Consider the following 19,779-nt stretch of genomic DNA (forward strand, 5'->3'; position numbering starts at 1 on the left):
AAAGTGATAAGAATTTGACAAAAAAATGCGAATAATTTGACGAAAAAGTGACAAAAAAAGTCACGAAAAATGAAAAAAATGGACCGAAAATTGACGAAAAATTGAGAAAAAATTGACGAAGATTTGACAAAAATGAGACGACTGCCCAACAAAAAAAGTGATGAAAAAAATCTGATGTGAGGAAAAAAATCCATTTAGGTCTTTCAAATGAGGCGTTACACCGGCCTACAGGATTTGGGTAAAGCTGAACTGGAGAAAATGCTCTCGGTTCAGGCGGGAGTTAAGAGGTTAATAAATAGGATTTATGCATAAATAGGATTTATGCTTTTTTTGTTGCACTTTTTTGTTGCATTTTTTTTGTCTATACAACAATTTTTGTTGCTTCTTTTTGCTTGCGTTTTTTCAGGTTTTTTTGCGTATTATTGCCGTTTTTATCACTTTTTTGTTGCGTTATTTGCTTTTTCGTCACTGTTTTGTTGCTATTTTGTCACTTTTTCATTGCATGTTTTTTTTTAGCTTTTTGACAGTTTTGTAGCTTTTTTGCATTTTTTGCGTTTTTTTTTTCCTTTTTTTTGTTTATATAACAGTTTTGTTTTTCTTTTTTTCAACACTTCTTTAGTTGCGCTCTTTTGTAATATTTTTGGCTCCATATTTAGATTTTTCGTCACTTTTTTGTTGCTTCTTTACGTTGCGCATTTACTTTTTCGCCACTTTATTATTGCGTTTTTTGCTTTTTCATCACTTTTTTCATTCTTTTTTTTGGGCGTTTTCAACACTTTTTTTGTTTTTGTCACTTTTTATCTTGCGAATGTGTTTCTTTTTTAAAAGCTTTGTCGTCCTCATTAATGCCTCGTTTACATCGCTATATTGATGCCTTATTCAAGAAGCTTTCAGATTTGGGTAATGCCGGACTGAAGAAAACGCGCTCGGTTAAAGCGGGAGTTAAGAGGTTAATATTAGCAACAACTACATAAAAAAAATGCCACAAAATCATATTAAAACACAAACCCTTTGAGCGGAAGTGTCTCGGACTCAGTTGTCGTTCCACCTTCTGAACAGCGGATGGCGCTGCCACAATATAACAATTAAAACAAATGAAAGCGACGTCCTGAATCCGCTGCGGTGAACGTGCGGCGGCTCCGGTCTGCAGCCCCCGTCACTTCCTTTACTACTCCTCTTTTCCTCTCGCGGCGCACAGAGCGTGCAGCCGCGCCACCGAGAGCACATCGCCCGGGCACACGCGCGTTCGCCTCCGCCGACACCGCTCGCGCACTCGATCTCATGATTTTTCTTTCTTTAAAAATCATCTTCAGAACTTAACTTCCGGCTGAATTCTCCAGCTCTTCCCCCCTTTTTCTCCCCCCCCCCCTCGTTGACTCCTCTCTCCTCTCTCCTCCTCCCCCCTGCCGTCATGGACCCGCTGATGATGATGGAGGGGGACGCGATGGACAAGTTGGAGGACATGTCTACGGGGGACGACTTCGACCCGTTCACCGGGAACATCCCCGCGACCAAAGTGGAGATCACCGTCTCCTGCAGGTGAGGGCAAAGTTGGGCGCGGGAGAGGGGGGTGGGTGGGTGGGAGGGGGGAAAGTTGTGCGGAACGAGCCCCACCCAGAAGCGAAACGCGCGCTACATGTGGGCGACATTTTGGCTACGATGTGTTTGACTTTTTTTGTGAGGATGATGAGAGAGTTTAGTTCAGTCCAGTCTTTTCGCCTTTACCGAGACGCCCCGACAGCGAGAGCTCCGCGCCTTCACTTCCAAAAAGTCATCTCGTACTAAGTCCGATTTTCTCGTGTGAGTTCGTTTGTCCTCGATTTGAGCGGGAAAGTGAAACGAGTGCAGAGTTCGTTTGCAAAAAAACAAACAAAAAAACTGATTGCTATTGCGCCATTGAAAAAACACGCATGCTTTGCAAATTTCTCTTTTACCAGGTCTGTTTCAGTGCCGTGAAAGTATAACTGGTTCTTCGTGGTCAAATATACACAGCTTCGCAAGTGCGTCTGTAGATTAGGCTACGGTAACAAATATCCAAAACGATTCTGAAACGGACGTAGGATGAACTCTTCTTTTTTTTTAACATAAGCAAAACCAAAACATCAATTTGTTTGAGATGTGTTTTGTTCTAGTGCTTCTTCTGTTACCTATGGCTTGTAGACTAAACACTACAGGACGGTGTAGGACCGGGGCTGGTTGTCACATTTCTCACACTGCTCATCGGCGGAGCGTTCCACATGAGTAGTGCCGCTGGTCTCTGAACAATAGGCGATACTTGGTTTACTATACCGTTGCCTGAACAATGCTTTTTTTTTTTTTATACCTATACAAAAGTATTTGCCATCTAGAACCAGAAAACAGAACAGTAGTGTTAGTAGGGCTGCTCGATTATTGGAAAAATAATAATCACGATTATTTTAGTCATAATTGAAATCACGATTATTCAAACGATTATTTGCTGCCTTTAAAAAAAAAGTCTTATCTTTATTTTATTTATTTATTAATCAAAACACTATGCTGATATTTTATGTTTTCTGGACAGTCATAAAAGTACAAATGATTTCAAGTACGCCTTGATTAAAGAGAGGTCCCTGTTTCACACCTGCCCCCTGCTGGCCGGCCCTCACACCTGCCCCCTGCTGGCTGGCCCTCACACCTGCCCCCTGCTGGCCAGCCCTCACACCTGCCCCCTGCTGGCCGGCCCTCACACCTGCCCCCTGCTGGCCGGCCCTCACACCTGCCCCCTGCTGGCCGGCCCTCACACCTGCCCCCTGCTGGCCGGCCCTCACACCTGCCCCCTGCTGGCCGGCCCTCACACCTGCCCCCTGCTGGCCGGCCCTCACACCTGCCCCCTGCTGGCCAGCCCTCACACCTGCCCCCTGCTGGCCGGCCCTCACACCTGCCCCCTGCTGGCCGGCCCTCACACCTGCCCCCTGCTGGCCGGCCCTCACACCTGCCCCCTGCTGGCCGGCCCTCACACCTGCCCCCTGCTGGCCGGCCCTCACACCTGCCCCCTGCTGGCCAGCCCTCACACCTGCCCCCTGCTGGCCAGCCCTCACACCTGCCCCCTGCTGGCCGGCCCTCACACCTGCGCAAGCAAACTGAGCAGCGCGGCCTGATGACATCATCACACAGCGCCGTTTGTTTCTATGTCAGACAAAAGCATGAGCCACGGCACGAGAAAAGCGAAGGGAAAATAATCCCAGTGCCGTGAAAAAACGCAAGTCTGCTTTGCAAAAAAAAAAAAAAAAAAAAAATGTTTTGAAAAAAAAAAAATATATATATATAGAATTGATTTTTTGCGATTATGCTAATTTTGTAATTGTTTACTGTTGTAATCGAAATCGTAATCGAATGTCGATTAATTGCACAGCCCTAAGTTTTAGTAATAAGACTTTTAACCCCTTAGCTCCCACCTGAACCGAGCAATTTTTTTCCCCCCAGTTTGGCTTTACCCAAATCTAAAAGCTTCTTTAAAAAAAGAGTCTAAAGAGCGACACAACCGAGGATGAAAAACACACACAACTAAAACAGTGGCAAAAAAAAAAATGAAAAAATTGCAAAAATCCAACTGCGACAATGCACGGTGGCACAGCGGTCGTGCTTCACAGCTAGAAGGTCCCGGGTTCGATTCCCACCTGGATGGGGCCTTTCTGTGCAGAGTTTGCATGGTCTCCCCGTGTCTGCGTAGGTTTCCCCTACCACTAAAAACATGTACAATAGGCCAGGATGAACGAGAGTGTGTTTGAAAGTGCACATGGGGGACGACGGATTGAAATGAGTATGGGCAACAAATTTCAATCCGGTATGGCTTGTTTACACGCTAGGGCTGAACGATATGGACCAAATTTTATATCACGATATTCATGCCAGATATCTCGATACGATACGATATATATATGGGTTAGGTGAAAACTAAGCATTTCTCTGAAAAATAAAAACAATACAAAAGAGTGCAGTTTTATTGATGAAAATCTATATTGTTTATATCTTGCTTTGAATGTTCACATCTCGATATCATTACGATAACGATACATCTTTCAGCCCTATTACATGCATGTATCCATGTTTGTTCATTAAAGGCACACTGCGCAACATTTTGGACTATACTGATGCCATCAGTACAAAACATTTTTCTATAATGACAAGCTCGACACAGAAAAAGCTAATTCTGCATCGGGTAATCAAAGAATGGATTCGGATGAGGACCTAACCTGTTTAAATGTCATATTCTGCTGACTTTAGTCACATCTCCATGGAAACGAGACGCACCCACTCCCGGTAAAGTTATGTTATGTCTTTGGGTGAGCTGAGGCCGCTCACAGCAAAATGACATGTTTGTTTGAGATATTTTTCAATGCTGAAAAGATCTGTCATAAAATAAAAGCTTGAATTTCAATTTTATTCTTTGGGTAAAATTGTACGCGGTGTGGCTTTAACATGCACTGTCCCGACCAAATAAACCAATAAAAATGCAAGGCGAAAAGACTCCTTTAGATGAGTTTTGTAGGTCTTAACTACCATTGGCTGCAAACTTTTAGATTTGGAATGAAGCCGAAACTGGAGAAAATGCACTTGGTTAAAGCAGTACTAAGTAACTCTTCCCCCTAGAGGCCATAAGCGCAACTGCAGGTGTCGTAGCAAGTTACGATTTTTTAACTTATTAATTGTCTTGGAGAGTAAATACTACGCTGACAGGAAAGGCGAAGGGAGAGAGGGTTACTGTGCATCCAATTATACAATGGAAATATTTTTTTTTCACTCAAACTGTAAATACTGTTTAAAGTGACGTTAGCCCGCAGTTAGCTTTGCCCGTTAGCCTGTTAGCTTCTTCGTGATTCCATTAGTGTGTATTGCTTTCTCCGCACCGGTGGCAGACAAGTTGCAAACATGGTTTTCTGGCCAGAGACACCAGGGGGAGATGAAAGACCCTCCAAACATCCCATAAACACTTGTATCACCCCCACAGGGACTACGGAAAGGATTTATTAAGGTAAACACGTTACTTAGTACTGCTTTAAAGCGGGGGCACTGAAACAATCGACTCACTTCCATTAATGCTGTCCCTGGACCCAACAGGCGTCAAAACTTGGTCTAGATATATCTCTGGATTCAGTACTTTTATTTTTTGACACCAGTCGTACCTAAACTTTTTGATCGATACCATACTGGTATCGTTTAATGGTATCCTGCCCTACACAGGAGTCACACATAAATTAAAAGAAACTTCACTTGAGAAGGCACCTATTCCTGTTAATATTCCACTGGATTCAATAGTATTATATATTATTCATCACCAAAGACCGGCCAATCCACTGTGACAATGTGCCCCATGTGTTCGTGGCAGATTGTCACAATGTGTGGTTGTTTTTCTCTGTTGTTATTAATGGGTATTGGACAGTATATCAAATAAAATCATTTATCGCTCTCATATCGATCGATTGACGATATCAGAATCAATACACGCAGCGCCTCAAACAGTAACAACTGATTTTCTCCAGTTTCATTTAACGTACAAAACTCTCCCGTCATCTCGTCCGAACACTAAAACTATACGAGCTGTTTATGGCAAACAAGAAAATGGTTATAAAGTCTCAATGTGCCCCATGTGTCTCATCTTGACCGATTTAAAGGGACTATAGGGAGTTTAAAAATGTTAAAATGATGTGTTTTCCTCCCCCTACATGTTCCAGCCATGTCCTAATGTATAGAATGAGCCCAGACCTGTTCACCACTAAAATCCTGCACTCAAAAAGGTGTCACTTCGGGTCCGAGTTGCCGTCATGCACGAGCTTAATATAGAAGGTGCAGTTACACATATGGCCTGAGGTGGCAGTAGTGAGTATAAAATGGGCAACTTGCATCCAGCCCCTTTAACTTCATCTTTTCATGATCAAAAGAAATACATGCAGCTGATTCATGAGTCCTTTTATACAAGTCCCATGACGATGATTGAAATCGACCAAAGTAGTAGTAGTAGTAGTAGCAGTACTGATACTCCATGTGACAGCCAACCCCAGACCCTCAGTGGCATCAGTTATGGGGGAAAACGATCTCCAGTCACTTCCTCTGAAATCGTCCTTTGGATTGTTGAGGTTATTACTGCAAGTTGTTCTCCTGGCAGCGGTTCCTTTTCACTCCTATTTACTCTGCTTACTCTTGATTGTACATCGCGTCGGTCCGCGTATTGTGCCGCAAATACGTGCATAAGTCTCTCAGCTACATCAGAGTAGTTTTTGCAGCCTGTACTTTGGTCTTTAAATCACAATCAGACAGTCATTTTCTGGAAATCATGGACGGAAAATGATCGCGCTGAATGATGGCGACAATCCTATTATTCATTCGTGTTGCTAGCTGTTGTCGCTACGCACGGCACCCTTTGCCATTTTTTTTGTCGCTCTTTTGAATGGATGAAAAGCAGCATTTGGGCCGAAGGTTGCCTTTCCTTACATAGGGTTCAAACTTTTGAAACATCCACATTTCGATTTTGCACGAGGACGGCAGAAAGAACCAAAAGTTGTTTGTTGTTTGAATCAAGGTCTTCATTTGATGGCTTTGAGAGCAATGTTGACTATGCTTATAATAATTGTATTTAAATGTGAACTGATTATGTGAGTTGGTGGTATTCTTCACATTGGTGGTCCAAAAAGGTTTTATTTGCTGGAGTAAGAAGACTGTGCTAGCATGTGGTGGCAGAGTGGTTAGCCCTGATATGATCATAAGTTTCATTCTGCATGTTTTCACATTCATATTCATGATACTGAAATTGTTAGTTGGAAGATATGCAAATAGGGATCACAATCTAAAATGCTCATGTTTATTTATTCAATTATTCTGTGTTGAAATAAAGTAAGAAAGTGTTTTTAAAAAATGATCAACAGTAGATAAATGTAATATTTCTATTAGCCATATCTAAAGGAAGCAAACTGGTGAATGTTTTCAAAAGACATTCTATAATAGCCTCTCCCCTCAGATCTATTGTCTTAATAATTCACTTTTATTACAACGAAAATAAATGAAATGATTTGAAATAAGCTGATTTCCCATTGTTTCACTTTCATTTTTACAAGCCTTAGCAAAGCCGCTGCACGTGGTTCTTTTGGGACTCTTCCTTTGAGCAATTTGCCTGATGAAGGTCTCAGGACGCAGACGTTGATTTCATCCAAATAAACAGTTTTTGCAAGGTAGGCAGCGTGCGGTAATATATTCAGGGACTTTGGCAAACGTTATGCAATTATCATGAAAGTGGAGAACATTTGCTCTGCACTGTGGATTATGAACCTGCCGCTGGCTTCATGTGTTTTGAGGCGGAGTTTTTTTACTGGTTGCTGTTTCTTTAGCCTTCACTGGCGAGTGCGCACCGTTAGGCACAAATAGAGTTTGGTTCATGAGACGTCAAACCGTTTTACCGTTGGTCCTAACATTCTTATGATCAACCTGCCGTGAGGGTTTATAACCACAGTAATTGTGAAACCAGTTACTCTTCACATCACTATAAAGCACAATTTACTATCAAACCGCCTTCTCAAAAAAAGGTTAGGGTTACAGCGTAAATCAGTTATCAATTACAAACTTTTTCACTGCAGACACTCCAGTGTTGTGTAAAAGAGAAATAAAAATGCTAATATTCTCCATCCATCCATCCATTTTCTTCCGCTTTATCCGGGGCCGGGTCGCGGGGGCAGCAGTCTCAGCAGAGATGCCCAGACTTCCCGATCCACACACACCTCCTCCAGCTGTTCTGGGGGGACCCCGAGGCGACACCAGGCCAGCTCCGAGACATAGTCCCACCACCGTGTCCTGGGTCTTCCACGAGGCCTTGTCCCACTAGGACATGCCTGGAACACCTCTATAATTCAATAAGAATAAACAGCTCCATGAAATACTACTTTATACATATTTTTTGCTTGACACATTGAGGTCGCGCTGTTTTGGGGATTTAGCTGTTGAGTGCAACAATCCAGACCATTTTTGATGATATTTGTAGCGGCACTGCATATTCTATGGAGCTATGGACACATGTTTGGAAGGTGAGACTCTTAGCTCTCCGTAGGTGGAAACAATTTTATTCTACGCTCCTTGGTTCCTGAGAAAACTGAGCTAAACAGTCTAAATTTTGATCAAAATCATAGATTTTTTTCTAGATTCAGAGATAATTAGTGTTTTATGAAACACTCTCCTTTCTGATTGACTCCTCTCTCCAACTCTCTCCTCTCTGGACAGTTATGAGAAGAGGGCAAAGGCCTAAATATAATCGTTTCAAGTCAATTTTCAAGGACAATATAGTTTTGAAACACTGCGTGTTATTGTCGTGTGTGCATTTAAACCGCCTGGTTCTCGGATTGAAGACTTTAACAGGATGTTTCTCAGCCGTCCTTGGACTGATCTTAAACATTTAAAAACTCAAACCTCAACTGTTTCGATCAGTCCATGGATAGCCGCTCTGTTTTGTCAAACGCGCTCCAGAGAAGTGTTGCCTTTACAGCTGTTCGCTACGCAACGCCACGCCCCCTCAGACTAAAAAAAAGAAACGCAATGAAATATTTAAAATGTCCAGATCGTGACTTTTTACAAGTTTTTGATCGTCATTTATTTCACTTCTGATAGTAGTGCGTATTTGACATTTCAGTCAGCCAGTGGATGTGTGAGTGGTTAGCACATGCCTTTACTTCCCATCATGTGGCCTGTAGGACGCACCAGGATCAATAGTTTTCAGGGTTTCTGGTAGGTTTTCACTGCTGATGGAACTGAGCAGAAACCCTAAAAAACAATTGATGCATAGAAAGAAAGGCACCATGCTAACCGATCACACAGCTGTCAAAGACTGTCAACTTTTGTTTCCACGTTAAAAGTTACATAATGGTTCTTTAAGACTCACAATCACACCAGCTAAAACTGCATTCAGCAAAACAAAACTAAGTGCTGCAGACAGTCGGTGGTTCAGCTCAACTGGAAAATCAACAACCAGGAAGCAAATGACGCGAGTTTGCTGCAGCGGCGCCGTGACGGCACATTTGATCTTCTCATAATCATTCAGCTTCAGCAGAGCATTTCAAACCTACATCTTGTTTATCCAGTTTTTACACATGGGTGGCCTTTCATTTTGGCTAACGTGGCTTGTTTTTGTCCATTTGTCACTCACATGCTTGTATTTGTTGAGCAAAGAGAAGCCGCTAGTTTGAGCCACAGTCTCCAGTCTCTAATGGTATCTGACTGTTGCAGATGTGCGTACCAAAGGGGCATTTTTTTTCCCTTTCTGATTTCAATCACACAGTCATTATTCGGTGGATTTACTTGAAAACATGTGCATGACTCCATCAATGTCTCTCAACTTTCGCAAACTGTAGCTCATATAGAAGATAACTCCACTTTCAGCCCACGCCGTTCCCCGTCTCCCCCGTGAGCCACAGCAGCATCCGAAAGACGCTTTTACCAATGTTAAACATTCAAAGCTTTTTCTGTTGCCTCACATGAGCGGAGGCAGCGGCAGAGATGTCCCTGACCTAATTTTACTGCACTCTCCACAACGAGGTGCTCTCCTATTCACCGCTGACGTCTGTGCGCGCCACACCAAGCTCCACTCATTCATGAAGGTATCTGTAAGAGTTGAATGAGTAAGAAGTATGTCATTGCAATTTTCTGACCACTATTGCGTTCAGATTTGTACTTTATCCTGACTGTGTGGCTTACTTCCTGTTTGTCAGAGTAGGGCGATTTCCTGTACACATTTTTTGCACACGTTAAAACTAAAAAAAAGGGTAATAAATAAAACAATGAATCAATAGAGTCAAGAGTATTTTGAAAGGAAATTAGCTAAGGCTGCAAAGCTATTTGAACATTTATTTGCATCAAGTTAGTGTTAACGTTAGGATTTAGCTTCAAGATAAAACATTTACATTCATGAGCACAGAAGTCGCCTCCAGTGAAGTGTTTACAACAAACGCAACGTTTTGTACAATGTAAATCTGTCACATGATGTTCAAATATTTCTGTATTTCAGCGAGACTTGGCTAACTCCCCCTTAGCATTGAAGCGGTTTTAACAGTGTGCTATTAAAATGCTAACGTTATATGAATGTTTCTGCTAAATGGCATTATAGTGAAGGCTGAGATCAATATCAAAGGTTCCCATCACTGCTGTAGTTATTACAACACATTTTTCATAGTCGCAGCTTTAGTAATTTAGCAGTTACCACTTGCCTGGAACTAGGGATGCAGTGAGCCGATACTGGTATCAGAGACGGTCCTGAAAAAAAAATGGTATCAGCTGTTGATTCCTACCTATTTTGGCTCTCACCATTTCAAAAACACAACTTCTGCCAACTAAGTATTAAAGGAATAGGGCATCGTTTTTACATACTGAGATATGTTCTTACCTTAGCTTTGACGAGTTCTTTAGGACCTGTCTGATCTTCCCCCGTGCCTTCAGTCACGTAAACACAGCGCAGACGGCGTTAGCATTTAGCCTCTCCCTCTCTCCTCTATAGCTCCAAAACAGGTCAAGATTGAAGCTACCAAGCTCTTCCACGTTTTCCCTATTTAAATATGGTTACGTGAAGTGTTCCACTACAAAGTATAATTACACCAAATTAAACAATGTGGATTTTCTAAGCGGATAAAAGGGGAAACTATATTGTAAGGCGTAATAATCCCAGGAGTAATTTGGCATCCGCACGGTAAAGTGAAGATTACTGCGCGGATTTCGAACTACTCCTGGTATTATTACGCCTTACAATATAGTGGGAAAACGTGGAAGAGCTTGGTAGCTTCTATCTTGACCTGTTTTGGAGCTATAGAGGAGAGGGGGAGAGGCTAAATGCTAACGTCGTCTGTGCTGTGTTTACGTGATTGAAGGCACGGGGGAAGACCAGACAGGTCCTAAAGAACTCGTGAAAGCTAAGGTAAGAACATATCTCAGTATGTAAAAACGGTGGCCTATTCCTTTAATGAATATGGACATGCTGTACCTCTGGTTTATTCATGCAACCTTTAGTGCCTCCCAAAACGTAAACATTACGAAAACATTACAGTTTATTAGTAGAGATGATTGATAATTGTAACATCTTGTTTGCAAGAAAAGACAAGACTATAATGGAGAACCAGTAGGACCATTCTGTTCACAGCAACTCTTGGTATCAGCATCGGAAGCAAAAAAAATAGGACAGGAGACAATCGTTACCCGAGGATGTTAGCATCATGTTGCTGTGAAACAATCCATGCACAAAGCTTGTGATATTACAATACATTTCCACCCACTTTATTTCAATTAAATTTAAATCGTAAGCAATCGTAATCAAAACGATTAAAAAAAAATACGCACAATTTTCTTTGTAAATATCAGTGGTTTTCTTGTGATTTTGTGGCTTGGTTCGATGTGGATATTGCGCCACAACATTGCGATAACAATAATTCTGTGATATATATTTTTCCAGCCGATAATACAAGTATCACTATCGGGATTCTCGATTCCGTTGAGCCGCGCCGCCCCACTTCGCGGTACTTTTTTCAGTCAACAAGAAACAAATGTATGTATGTGGAGAAAGTATGGCAGGCTTTGAAGCTTGTTTTTAGCTTGAGGAGCAGCGCGACGGAGATGTACGTGTGCATTATTGATAGGCTGATGTTGGCATTCACAGAGATGGATTCTCTCCGCCGCGAGTGGAGAACATGCAACGATCGGAGCTGTGCTGATGTGGCACACATAGCATTCAGGGCATTGAGATTTGTGTTATATTAATATGCTGTTAGACACAATTTTTGCTGAAACATAGTTAACACAATTATACTATATATAACAATTTTACCTTTTTTTTTTTTTGATGGACATTTTTTGTGATGCTTTTTGTTTCACTTCTGTAGTCTGTAGTAAAATAAATGCTTACTCTTCTATTTATTGGGAGAAATGTTATGTGGTGTAAATAGTAAATGAATGGTCTCAACTTATATAGCGCTTTTCTATCGGTCCAAAACGCTTTCCAGCAAGGAACCAGTCACCCATTCACACTCTCATTCACCAGTACGCAGACAATGCTGCCACCTAGTGACTCAATAAAAGAACCTGTAGTTCTTTATTGAGTCATGAGGTGGAAGCATTAGGCAGCACAACTAAGATTTTAACACCAGACATGCTCAAGGCTGTGCTGCAGCTGTTCCCATTAAAAAACCTAATTGACGTCTATAGACGTCATTGGCAGTCAATGAGTTAAAAGCTCCTTCTGAGGCCCTACATATCCATGAAACAGCTGAGCAAGAGACGGGCGGTGGGAGGGGCTTACGGAAGTGAAACTACTGGATATTTTGCTTAAAGATCAGTGTTGCGTTCTCTAACAAAGTGAAAGATAGTAATCAATCAATCAATGGTTTCGTACAGCACAATATCACAACAGGAGTTGCCTCACAGGGCTGTGTCCAACATTAAGGCAATCAAACAGAGCAATCAATATGACAATGTAAAGTTCAGGCAAATGAAGTATCCAGGTAAACATAATGTCCAATAAGCGTCGGCAGCAGGTGCGACGGGCGGTGCGGGTGTCCCCTGTCCTTAGACTCTCCAGCACGGCGAGGAAAAACTCAAAAACCCAAGGAGAAAACGGAAAAACCTCGGGGAGAACCACAGAAGGAGAGACATTGTAATAACAATGTGTTTGAGAAATACCTTTAAAAATCCCCGTAGTTTCAAAGTCTGGAATACTGCTCGGCTGTGTGCGTGTGTGTATCGTGTCAGAGTGTTTTATTGGCTCTGTGTGAGTCACTCTCTGTTGCTGGCTCAGAGCGTTTTATTGCGCTTCCTTGGTTTGACAGCTTTGAGTGGTGAGGGTCTAAACAGACGTATTCTGAAAGTTTAATAATAGATCTATGTCACAGATGAGGCAACAGGGACCTGCTTGATCGGGTTTGCTTTAAGTCCGTCCATTCCCAAGGGTCTAAGACAGGGCTCTGGCACGTTTGAGCTCTCCCCACAGTGTGTCAGTGATGTTGAGGTCAGGAGACTGAGATGGACACTCCAGAACCTTCACTTTATTCTGCTGGATCCAGTGGCATCAGCGAGCCACCTCCATATTTCACAGTAGCTATGGCGCATACTGCAAGTAAAGCATTTTTTTTATGGTAACGTTACTTAACAAGATTGTACCTGCGTAATGCTTTTCCGTGTGATCAGCTTGGAGAATGAGGGGCGACGACAAATCTTCTTCACTGTCCTCGTTGATGCTTTATCTTCTCTAAGAAAGAAGAGGAGGGATTTTGCCATCTACTGAACATATTCTTGTCAACGTACATAGAACAGCCAGTGCACATTGACCTGTTGGGATTCTCCTACCATAAAAAATCTGAACCCAGTTGCTCAGTGCTAATAACTCCTTGTGACCTTAAAGGGATGTTTCAGGATTTTTGACATAGGGCATAATTTCCTAGTTATCCAGAGTGTTGCTGATTTCTGGAGATATATATATATATATTTTGTAATTCATGCAGTTCTTATATTTGAAGAGTTATGTGGCGCTAGGCTTGTGCTACGCTAGCGCATTTCTATGGTATCAGCTAGCCTGCATTAAAAACAGTCTGACCCGCTCCACAGAGCACCTGAGGCAAATCACTTATAACGCCAGACTAACCATATAAATGTCTGTGTCGATAGAATAATTTTTGGAATAGAACTGACCTTGCATCGCATGAATGATCGCATTTTGAGGGACTATTTTCTTGCAGATCCCTCCGCCACTGTGTAGCTTATGCAACCGCGAAGCTGATGCTGCTCAAATATAAGTTGTTTTAAATGCAAAATGGTTAAAATTATTCTATCGACACAGACATTTACATCGCTACTCTGGCGTTATGCACTGTGGAGCGGGTCAGACTGTTTTTAATGCAAGCTAGCTGATATTGTAGGAATGCGCTAGCCTTGCATTAGCCTAGCGCCACGAAACTCTTCAAACATAAGAACTGCTTGAAATACAAAAACAATATCTTCAGAAATCAGCAACACTCTGGATAACTAGGAAATGAGGTCAAAAATCCTGAAATATCCCTTTAAGTTTTTGTGGCAGAAACAACATTGATGGTTCACCTTCGTCTCTGCTCTACTAGCTGATGCGTCCTAAAACCACTCGCTTCCATGTCGTATCCCATTGGTTAATATGCTCACAGCCACAGGCAACTCTTAATGGGACTATAAGGAGTTTAAAAATGTTAAAATTATGTATTTTCCTCCCCCTACATGTTCCAGCCATGTCCTAATGTGTAGCATGAGCTCAGACCTGTTCACCACAACTGCCTCTAAAATCCTGTACGGTCACTCAAAAATGTGTCACTTCGGCCCGAATTGCCGTCATGCACGAGCTTAATATAGAAGGTGCAGTTACACATATGGCCTGAGGTGGCAGTAGTGAGTATAAAATGGCGAACTTGCATCTAGCACCTTTAAGTAATCCTGCAACGTCTTTGTAGAGAATAGGAGAAGCCTGGATTGTGGTGCCAAATAGTGTGAATGAAGCCAAATTCCTCCCCATGTATGTTTTTGACGACGGAACATTATAAAAAAAAAAAAAAAAAGAAGTCAATTTTGCAGATTTTGCTCGAACCGTTTTGTTCTTACTCACAAAAAATGATGAGGTTACAGACGAGCGGGTTTTCTATTTAGAGGGGACTTTCAAAACAGCAGTGACTCACTCGTGTGCTTCACCGGCAGCTCTCTCCATCTGACACTATGACATCAATTTCGGCAATGCCGTGAACGCAACGGGCCCAAACAGAAAGTATCCAGTGTTTTTCCAGCGCTCTGTGGTGAAGCGGGGAGACTATAGAGGGATCAGTGGCTCTGATTCGTTGGAGCGGCGCTCGCATGTTTACGCCTGTCTGCCTCGGAGATGTGCAATTAGCAATTAGCTTCCATTCAGGTGCGCCGGCAGCTTCGGCCACCTCCGTCTGAGCGCGAAACAATTCTCTTCTCTCCAAACCTTCGCCACGAAGATACCGGTCGTGGTGACAAAATTGATCATACATTTTGAGTTTCGATGTTTTCTATCATAATGTATTTGGTTAAATTTGCATATTCCAGGCACAAAATGCAGTTGCATCATGAGAGCCTTTTTCAGAGCAGAAAGGTTCTATAATATCTCTATTATGTCTCTCTATGACATTATTTAGCAATCGGTGAAATCACCCAAAATGCTGTTTTCTGACCAAAAAGCTGAGAAAACCAAAGAGTGACTCAATAAAAGAACCTGTAGTTCTTTATTGAGTCATGAGTTCTTTATTGAGTCAACTAAGATTTTAACACCAGACATGCTCAAGGCTTTGCAGCAGCTGTTCCCATTAAAAAACCCAATTGACGTCTATAGACGTCATTGGCAGTCAATGAGTTAAAAGCTCCTCCTGAGGTCCTACACATCCATGAAACAGTGGAACAAGTGACGAGCGGTGGGAGGGGCTTACGGAAGTGAATCTACTGGATATTTTGCTTAAAGATCAGTATTGCGTTCTCTAACAAATAAAGTGTAAGACAGTGATCAATCAATCAATGGTTTTGTATTGCCCAATATCACAACAGGAGTTGCTTCACAGGGCTGCGTCCAACATTAAAGAAATCAAATATGACAATGTAAAGTTCAGGCGAATGAAGTATCCAGGCAAACATAATGTCCAACAAGGCTAGCACATTTCTACAATATCAGCTAGCCTGCCTTAAAAACATTCAGACCCGCTCCACAGTGCACCTGATGCAAATCACTTATAACACCAGACTAACCATATAAATGTCTGTGTCAATAAATTTATTTTAACCATTTAGCATTTGAAATAACTGATATTTGAGCAGCATCAGCTTCGTGATTGTATAAGCTACACGGCGGCGGAGTGATCTGCTAGAAAATAGTCCGTCAAAATGCGATCATTCATGTGATGCAAGGTCAGTTATATTCCGAAAATTAAAAATCGACACAGACATTTATATGGTTAGTCTGGTGTTATAAGTGATTTGCCTCAGGTGCACAGTGGAGCGGGTCACACTGTTTTTAATGCAGGCTAGCTGATACCATAGACATGCTCTAGCCTAGCGCCACGAAACTCTTCAAATATAAGAACTGCATGAATTACAAAAATAAATATCTCCAGAAATCAGCAACACTCTGGATAACTAGGAAATGAGGCCCCATATCAAACATCCTGAAATATCCCTTTAAGAACACACTTTGAGCTGAGGTGCGTTCACAACTATAGGGGCTTTGGGCGCGATTTTCACGTGTAAGAAGCGTGCGGTCTGAATTAGCATTAGATTGAGGACATTAAGTGATCTCATGAGCGTTTATATCTCCATGACCATGACGCATAAGGTCGTTTCTACGTTATCTTTGTCTTTTGGCATTTTTTGTGCAAAAATATAAAGCCAACCAAGTAGCCTATAGTACATCTGCCCTTGCTCGAGCCTCTCCCTTGATCGCACTCATTTGTGTAAACTGCACAGGCCCTGATGGAGCGTTCATGCTCTCCGTTTGTAAAGGCAGGATGTGTCTTGTTTCGCTCCTCTACACCTCTTGTAGGTGGTTGTTCATGTGTGGGACACGTGTCTTGTCGCCTCATCACTGTGCGCTAATTGTGTTTCTCTCTGCTGTCATCATTACACTGTGCAATAAGTTAAACACGGCCCGTCGGATTTTTGTCTCCACTCTGCTTTGTTTTACTTCTGTAAAATAACAAATGCTGTAGAGATTACTCCAGCAATATGAAACAGTTAACTGGGCAAAGGACTCTTTATCGGTTACGATTAGATTCAAGATTATTTGTCAAACCATGTGAATCTCTCATCCTTGATTGTGGAGTGGGGGGAGGGGGAAGAGGGGTGGGAGGGAGGGTGGGGAGTTCAGCTTCCCGATGGCCCTGTGTACGAAGCTGTCCCTCAGTCGACTGGAACTGACCCGTAGATTGCGCAGTCTCCTCTCTGAAGGCATAACATTGAAGAGTTTGTGTGATGGCTGCGAAGGGTCCCAGGCAATTTTGACGGCTTTGTGGGTGAGACGGGTCGAGTACACCTCCTTAATAGAGGGGAGAGGGGCACCGCAGATCTTCTCCGCTGCTCTCACGATGCGCTGGAGGCTCCTTCGGCAGGAGGCGGTGCTGGCGCCGTGCCACACAGTGATGGAGCAGAGGGTTACTAACCGTGATCAGCGCAATACACCCTGTCCCTGTAGTAAACTCTTACACACCTACTCTGAAGGAAAGGTGTTGGTCTCACCTCCAGGTTTGAACCTAAACACACAGTGGGAGACATTCAGACTATATTGTGTCGATATTCCTTTCTCTATGTGCGGTGTGACATGCTCTTATGGAAGAGCGGCAGCAGAGCTTTCGCTGGAGCTGTGATAATTAGCTCAGACTCGCACTGTGTGGGAGTGCTAATCTGGAAAGAAAAACAAGAAAAAGGAGAGAGGAGCTCACCTCTGAACCTTCAGTGAAGGCACAGAACGAGGTTTAAGTTTAAATTCTAATTTAAAAACGCTGCTTGTGGCAATTCTTATTCATTCAGATTTTTACACTGTGTCCAGTTCAAAGACTTGCTGCTGCCGGCTGTTTCTCCTCTGACTCTTGCGACGTATTGAAGGGTATATATTGACCTGTCTGGTGACCATGGTTGTCCACGATCTATCAAGGTGCATTGTGCGAACAGCCTTCTGCATAGACCCCTCCTCAGCCGGGTGCAGCCCTGGATACTGTACAGCGTGTGCCTCGTTGAGAGCGGAGGAGCACTTGAAGAAGCAGAAGTCATTAATAGATATTGGAGCCCGGGTATCTAATCCGGTCTGCGTCTGCCGCTGCGCCCTGTTGTGTGGGAGTGAGACGGTGGGAGAGATGGGAACACCTCTCGGGATTCATGTCATAAAAGGCCAGGCATAACAAACCTGCACCGTGGACTCATATTTCAGAATGTCATCGAATGCATCTGTTCTTGTGTCTTGTGTGTTCTTGTGGTGAAAAATCGATATATGCATCTTCTAAGATTCAGTTGTATATCGACTTTTGGCTATGACCAGTGTTCGGATTACATTCCAAAAAAACCTTCATTTTTTGGAACTGAATTATAACGGAATTCCAAGTTCGTGTGACTGTAAGGGCCGCACAATATGAGATGCACATAAGATGACGGCATCTTTGGAATGGCCCATAGTATGTGGTCATGTTTGAAGAAGCCAGGGTTAGCTGAATGCTGAATATATTTTTCTACTAAACAAAAATACAGAGACATGGAGAGGAGCAAAGTGGTTCAACAAGCCCATAAACACAATGCTAACCAGGAAGCTAGCGTTAGCTTCATGTTGCACATGCTCACGAGTGCCGTTTTTCGCTTCTACTGAACAATCTGCTGTGGAAAAAACTCGATTTTGGCTTGACTTGATTGGTGTGATAAACATGTTATTTATTGTCCGCCAGAAAACGTCAGCAGTGAAAACCTTCCAAACAATTGATCCTGGAGTGTTGTAGAGACCATTGTGATCAAAAGTGGAGGTGCCATAATGACCAATTATACAGCTGCTGAGTCACTACAAGGTCATATGTGCAGAAATATCAACTTTTTTTTTTCACATAAAAAGTTGCATAATGCACCTTTAAGGCCCGTTTTCTCAAAATTAGGTTTTTGTTCCTACAGACACCAAACTTCAATCTAGTAAAAATTAAAAAAAAAATAGTAAAAAACAATAAAAGGGAGGTGGAGAGGGGGCAGGTGGGGGGGTTCAGCCCATAACTTATTCCTCATTCATAAACTTGCTTGCTTGAACTTGTTAAAGTACCCCAGAAACGGACCGCATGTCAAAGGAAAATCCTCTACATTGCCTTTTATCCATCCATTTTATCCATCCATCCATCCATCCATCCATCCATCCATCCATCCTTTAAAGGTTTAAAGGTTTATCTTATCTTATCTTATCCATCCATCCATCCATCCATCCATCCATTTTCTTCCACGTTTCCGTTTCCGGGTCGTGGGGGCAGCCGTTGGAGCTGCCCAAATCACATTGCACCAGCCCCTATGGCTCCTCCTGCAGGTGGTGGGTCCACAGGAGGACGGCCTCATAATTAAACAGGCCTGTTGGTCTCTCATAAGGGGCTTATGAACCGCCCTTTGTCTGACCCATCTCCTTGGAACTGTTTGCCAAGGGAGACCCAGGGGCACGAAGCCCCGACAACAAAGCTCCCGGATCATTCGGGCGCTCAAACCCCTCCACCACATTAAGGTGGCGGCTCCAGGAGGGGACATTGCCTTTTAATTCAAATATATTTTTCCCCAATGGAACATCCTTCATTACGTCATGTAACAAATGAATATAGGTTGGAGTTTTTTTTTTAAATTCCAGTTTAGTAATATCAATCTTCTAGATAGCACAGTTTTCCCTAGGATTAGCAGTTACTGGGGGTACTCCAAAAAGTGCTGGGTCGGACACCAATTTAAGAGATTTAAGTCCAGTAAACTGTTGGGACAGTTCCAAAAAGTGTGAGCTTGTGAAGCCTGTTCCTGGCCGCACCAATCACAAGCTGTGTTCACCCCACGGAACATTTTGGAAGGTGCTACTTTGGAAAGGTGTAGCCTGTGCAGAACTTTGAACTGGAGATGACGAACGCAGACTGAAGATGAGTGGACGTTGTCTTGATCCTTAGACCATTGAGATTCAGCGATGTCCTAGAAACCTACATGGGAACATTGATTTAACAAAACTACGGAGTTGTAACTACGCAAAGGCCCGTGGGACTTTCCGAAAAGTAATGCGGTCTTTCGGATTGCTGAACTACAGAC

The 19,779-nt window shown here is 42.8% G+C and overlaps 1 protein-coding gene across 1 annotated transcript in view; it reads left to right on the forward strand.

The window, feature by feature from the left end:
- Nucleotides 1-1,387: 1,387 nt before the first annotated feature.
- Nucleotides 1,388-19,779, forward strand: part of LOC306982494 (copine-5-like) — a gene marked incomplete at its 3' end in the record, with an annotated part of 83,227 nt that continues 64,835 nt past the window's right edge. The window contains exon 1 of the mRNA XM_079582430.1: nucleotides 1,388-1,539. Within this exon, the coding sequence (XP_079438556.1) occupies nucleotides 1,412-1,539 (128 nt within the window). The 5' untranslated portion in view covers nucleotides 1,388-1,411. The remainder of the gene's footprint in view (nucleotides 1,540-19,779) is intronic.

Source organism: Gobius niger (genome assembly GCF_951799975.1).
Source record: "Gobius niger genome assembly, chromosome: 24".
NCBI classification, from domain to species: Eukaryota; Metazoa; Chordata; class Actinopteri; order Gobiiformes; family Gobiidae; genus Gobius; species Gobius niger.